Raw genomic sequence first — 5,921 nt, 5'->3', positions numbered from 1 at the left:
AAATAAATAAATAAAATCTTTAAAAAAAAAAAAAAAAAAAATCATGGGCCACCTGGGTGACTCAGTCAGCTGAGCATCTGACTTTTGGTTTCAGCTCAAGTCATGATCTCAGGGTCATGGAATTGAGCCCTGAGCCCTTACTAGGCTCCAGCTTGAGATTCCTTCTGTTCTTCCCTCCACCCGAAATAAGTCTTTCTTTCTTTCTTTTTTTTTTTTTTTAAGATATTTATTTATTTATTTATTTGACAGAGAGAGATCATACGCAGGCAGAAAGGCGGGCGGTGGGGGGTGGGGGGAGGCAGGCTCCCCGCCGAGCAGAGAGCCCGAAGTGGGGCTCGATCCCAGGACCCTGAGATCATGACCTGAGCCAAAGGCAGAGGTTTTAACCCACTGAGCCACCCAGGCACCCCAAGATAAGTCTTAAAAAAAAGAAAACTAGTAGAGTTTAAATGAATGGAAAATAGGTGATAGTTGATGGCATAGCTATGAGAGAGCTTGGACATAGAGTTCTGTTTTTTATAAAAAGCTAAAGGATTTGTTCCTAATTATTAGTATGTAAGTGGTGGGGAATTTCTTGTTTATTTCTTTTAAATTGCATTTTCTGTCTTTTATTGTTTTGAAGGAGTTCCTTAACATCCAGGATGAAAATCAGCAGTTGAAAAAAATATATCATGAACAGGAGCAAGCTCTTCAAGAACTTGGCAACAAACTTAGCGAGTAATTTCTCTTTTTTTCCTTCATCTATGTAGTCGTTGACTTTTTTAAAGGTAGGAGTGTGCCAAACCAAGTAGGCAGAAGAGTTTAAATATAGAAAGAAATAGATGAACTATTAAAATAAAAAACCTTGGGGTGCGTGGGTGGCTCAGTGGGTTAAGCCTCTGCCTTTGGCTCAGGTCCTGATCTCAGGGTCCTGGGATCGAGCCCTGCATCGGGCCCTTTGCTTGGCAGGGAGCCTGCTTCCCTCTCTGCCTGCCTCTCTGCCTACTTGTGATCTCTCTGTCAAATAAATAAATAAAATCTTAAAAAAATAAAAAATAAAAAACCTTAAAGATAAACAAAAGTTAGGTTCAGTTTAATACATTGTAGCTTTAGACACTTAAAAAGACTCTTATTTAATTTATTCAAATTAGAGAATTCAAAAGTTCATTTAGTATATTTTCCCCAGAACGAGAGAAATCAAATTTCCAAAATATCTGGAGAGATCGTTTTCAGACTATTTTGAGAAGGAGCTAACGTGAGAAGTGGAGAGTTTTATGCTAGAGTTGGGGCTTAACTTCATGCAATGTGGTTGGTTCTGCCACATTCAGGTGTTACTGGGTTGCTAGAAAGACAGGAAGGAGCAACAGGGTTCTGTCTTTCTCACCTTCCTCCTTGTTCCACGTGGTCTGTGTTTGGGGTTAGGAGCTTCGTCCTTGTGCCCTGATTGAACATATTCCCAAGTATCTGGGATGAGCCCTGGAAGGTTTAGTTTAGATCGAAAGTATCACTGACATGTTAAAAAACAAAAACAAACTACGGAAAAACAAAAGAAAGCTGTAGTGCCCATAATCTTAACACCTATATAACTCCCTTTGATGTTTTATGTGATTAAAAATTCAAATAGCACAATTTCCTCCCTCTCCCAAGTATCAGTCCTCAAAGTTGAACCTCATAGCAAATTCATATGTGAACATCTCATCATATATATTAGTCATATATATGTACGTATATATCATTTGTAACAAACTCAATAGAAATCCTAACTGGAATGGAGACTTCACTGCTAAAGATGAGATTAAGAAATCTCGAGACCGGGGCCCCTGGGTGGCTCAGCGGGTGGCTCAGTGAAATTACTCTGCCTTCGGCTCAGGTCACGATCTCAGGGTCCTGGGATCAAGCCCTGCGTCAGGCTTTCTGTTCAGCAGGGGGCCTGCTTCCCCCTAACCCTCTGCCTGTCTCTCTGCTTACTTGTGGTCTCTCTCTCTCTCTGTCAAATAAATAAATAAAATCTTTTAAAAAATTCAAAAGCAGTTGCCAAGGCCATAGAAAAGAGTAGTTCACTAAAACCACAAAAGGAAATACAGGTTCTCAAAAAGATAAAGCTACTGGGGTGCCAGGCTGGCCCAGTCAGTAGAGCATGTGACTCTTGATCTCAGGGTCAGGTTGTGAGTTTGAATTTCACATTGGAGATAGAGTTGGCTTTAAAAAAAAGGGAAAGCTATTTTTGTTTCTATAAATTCAAAGAACAATTTACATTATGAGTCTAGTAAGCAAGATTTCAATTCTAATGTGGCATTCACCTAGTGAGCACTTTGACCTTATGCTAAGCGCTTATTACTTTATTTCTCATTTATTCATTTGACAAATTCTAAGGTTGTATTACATGTCGGGTACTATTCCAAGTGCCAAGGACTCAGCAATGTACAATCGCACAATAAAAATAATACTTACATTTAAGATCATAAAGGGTTAATATTAAAACAGATTAGGATAGTAAAAGGGGAATGTGTATTATTTTCCACCCATCTCCCATGTGATGCTAAAGACTGTATGGTTTATTAAAGCCATGATCATTTTTTATTAATTTATTTTTTAAGGCCTGATCATTTTATTGTTCAGATAGCTAAATTCACTTTTAAATTTTATTTAAGTTCAAGTTAACATATAATGTAGTATTGGTTTCAGGAGTTGAACTTAGTGATTCATCACTTAACATATAACCCCCAGTGCTCATCCAAGTAAGTGCCCTCCTTACTACCCATCACCCATTTAGCCCATCCCCCACTCCCCTCCCCTCCAGCAACGCACGGTTTGCTCTCTTAACTAGAGAGTCTTTTATGGTTTGCCTCCCTCTCTGTTCTTATTTTTTCCTCCCCTTCCCCTTTGTACATCTGTTTTGTTTCTTATATTCCACACATGAGTGAATCATATGGTATTTGTCTTTCTCTGAGTGACTTCAATTAGCATGATACACTCTAGTTCCTCATTTTTTTTAAATTTAAGATTTTAAGTAATCTCTATACTCAATGTACTGAACCTATAACCCTGAGATCAAGGGCTTGGTCAGTTCAGTGTCCATCTCTTGATCCTGGCTCAGGTTTTGATCTCAGAATTGTGAGTTCAAGCCCTGCATTGAGTAGGCCCAGTATGGAGCCTACTTAAAACAGAACCACATGCTCTACCAACTGAGCCAACTGGGCACCTCTGAATTCACTTTTTCCCCCTTTTTCCTTTAGTCTAGTTCATTGTTTATCAAATTTTGGTTTGCATGAAAATTACTGCTTAAGGTTGGATATATTCAAAATCTATACTGAACTTTATGGGCTTTTTTTTTTTTTTATTAACATGTAATGCATTACTTGTTTCAGGGATACAGGTCTGTGAATCATCAGTCTTAGACAATTCACAGTGCTCACCGTAGCACATACACTCCCCAGTGTCCATCACCCAGCCACCCCATCTCTCCCACCTCCCTCTACTCCAGCAGCCCTCAGCTTGTTTCCTGAGATTAAGAGTCTCTTATGGTTTGTCTCCCTCTCTGGTTTCATCTTGTTTCATTTTTTCCCCCCTCTCTTCCTCTATGATCAGTCTTGTTTCTCAGAGTCCTCATATCTGTGAGATCCTATGATAATTGTCTTTCTCTGAATGACTTATTTCGCTTAGGATAATACTCTAATTCCATCCATGTCGTTGCAAATGGCAAGATTTCAGTTTTTTTGAAGACTGCGTAGTATTCCTGTGTGTGTGTGTGTGTGTGTGTGTGTATGTGTGTGTATCTCACCTCTTCTTTACCCATTCATCTGTTGATGGACATCTAGGTTCTTTCCATAGTTTGGCTATTGTGGACATTGCTGCTATAAACATTCAGGTGCATGTGCCCCTTTGGGTCACTACATTTGTATCTTTGGGGTAAAATACCCAATAGTGCAATTTGCTGGGTCATAGGGTAGCTCTATTTTCAACTTTTTGAGGAACCTCCATGCTGGTTTCCAGAGTGGCTGCACCAGCTTGCATTCCCACCAACAGTGTAGGAGGGTTCCCCTTTCTCTGCATCCTTGCCAACAACTCTTGTTTCCTGACTTGTTAGTTTTAGCTATTCTGACCGGTGAAAGGTGGTATCTTACTGTGGCTTTGATTTGTATTTCCCTGATACCAAGTGATGTGGAGCACTTTTATATGGGTCTGTTTGCCATCTGGATGTCTTCTTTGCAGAAATGTCTGTTCCTGTCCTCTGCCCATTTCTTGATTGGAATCTTTGTTCTTTGGGTGTTGAGTTTGAGAAGTTTCTTTGTAAATTTTGGATACTAGCCCATTATCTGATATGTCATTTGCAGATATTTTCTCCCATTCTGTTTGTTGTCTTTTGGTTTTGTGCACTATTTTTTTCTTTGCTGTTTGTAAAAGCTTTTTATCTTGATGAAGGCCCAGTAGTTCATTTTTGCCCTTGCTTTCCTTGCCTTTGGCAATATGTCTAGGAAAGAGTTGCTGTGGCTGAGGTTGAAGAGGTTGCTGCCTATGTTTTCCTCAAGGATTTTGAGGGATTCCTGTTTCACATTTAGGTCTTTCATCCATTTTGAGTCTATTTTTGTGTGTGGTGGAAGGTGAAGGTCCGGTTTCATTTCCCCCACACCATTTGTTGAAGAGAGTATCTTTTTTTCTATTGGACATTCTTTCCTGCTTTGTTGAAGATTAGTTGAACATAGAGTTGAGGGTCTATTTATGGGCTATTTAAGGAATTTTCAAGGGTTATTTTGACTAATTTTTTTTTTTTTTACCAAGTTTTTTTTACACATGCCTAACGCCTCCGTTACTGCTATCTGCATGTTCTTCTGAAGTTTGTGAATTTCTTTTTTTACTTTAGAATATATTAGAGGTTTTTCCATATCAGTACATCAAGATGTTCCATAGGATGGGTGTGCTATAATTTAAACTTCCTAATTTTTTTTTCTTTTATAAATGATATTGTATGTGTGTGTGGATATATCTTGATATACTTTAGTGAGTATATCTAAAGAGTAAGTTCCTAGAGGTGATTGCTGGGCCAAAAAGAATGTGCTAAATAGGGCACCTGGGTGGCTCAGTGGGTTAAGCTTCTGCCTTCGGCTCAGGTCATGATCTCAGGGTCCTGGGATCAAGGCCCGCATGAGGCTCTCTGCTCAGCAGGGAGCCTGCTTCCCCCACCCCTCACTCTCTGCCTGCCTCGCTGCCTAAATGTGATCCCTCTCTGTCAAATAAACAAATCTTAAAAAAAAAAAAAAAAAGGAATGTGTTCTGTAAAATTCTGTAGTGCCAAATCATCCTCTATTTCCAGTCTTAGACCCCTTCAATATAGCTAAAATTAGTAGGAGAAAATGCTTTTGCCAGTCTGATAGTTGGAAAACTTGTTTTGTATTTTTTTAACCATAACCACAGTTGACCATCTGTATTTATCTACTTAAGTCATCTCTATGCTCAATGAGGGGCTCAAACCCATGACCCTGAGATCAAGTGATGCATGCTCCAGGGGTGAAGCCAGCCAGGTGCTCCTGATCATCTGTATCTATCTGTGTCCCATTTGTATTCATAGCTTACTGCCTGTTCATCTCCTGTGCATATTTTTGGTTGCTCTTTTTCTTAGGGGATCTTTTTAAATTTTTATTATTATTTATTTATTTAAAAGATTTTATTTATTTATTTGACAGACAGATATCACAAGTAGGCAGAGAGGCAAGCAGAGAGAGAGGGGGGCTCGATCCCAGGACCCTGAGACCATGACCTGAGCTGAAGGCAGAGGCTTTAACCCACTGAGCCACCCAGGTGCCCCATTAGGGGATCTTTTTTTTTTTTTTTTTAAGATTTTATTTATTTATTTGACAGAGAGAAATCACAAGTAGATGGAGAGGCAGGCAGAGAGAGAGAGAGAGGGGGAAGCAGGCTCTCTGCTCAGCAGGGAGCCTGCTTCC

At 39.5% G+C, this 5,921-nt stretch overlaps 1 protein-coding gene across 1 annotated transcript in view; it reads left to right on the top strand.

The window, feature by feature from the left end:
* Positions 1-5,921, top strand: part of RUFY2 (RUN and FYVE domain containing 2) — a 29,987-nt gene that overhangs the window by 10,864 nt on the left and 13,202 nt on the right. The window contains exon 2 of the mRNA XM_059397669.1: positions 561-717. Within this exon, the coding sequence (XP_059253652.1) occupies positions 561-717 (157 nt within the window). The remainder of the gene's footprint in view (positions 1-560; positions 718-5,921) is intronic.

This window comes from Mustela nigripes, chromosome 4, assembly GCF_022355385.1.
Source record: "Mustela nigripes isolate SB6536 chromosome 4, MUSNIG.SB6536, whole genome shotgun sequence".
Lineage (NCBI taxonomy): Eukaryota > Metazoa > Chordata > Mammalia > Carnivora > Mustelidae > Mustela > Mustela nigripes.
This window is presented reverse-complemented; position numbering and strand designations above follow the sequence as displayed.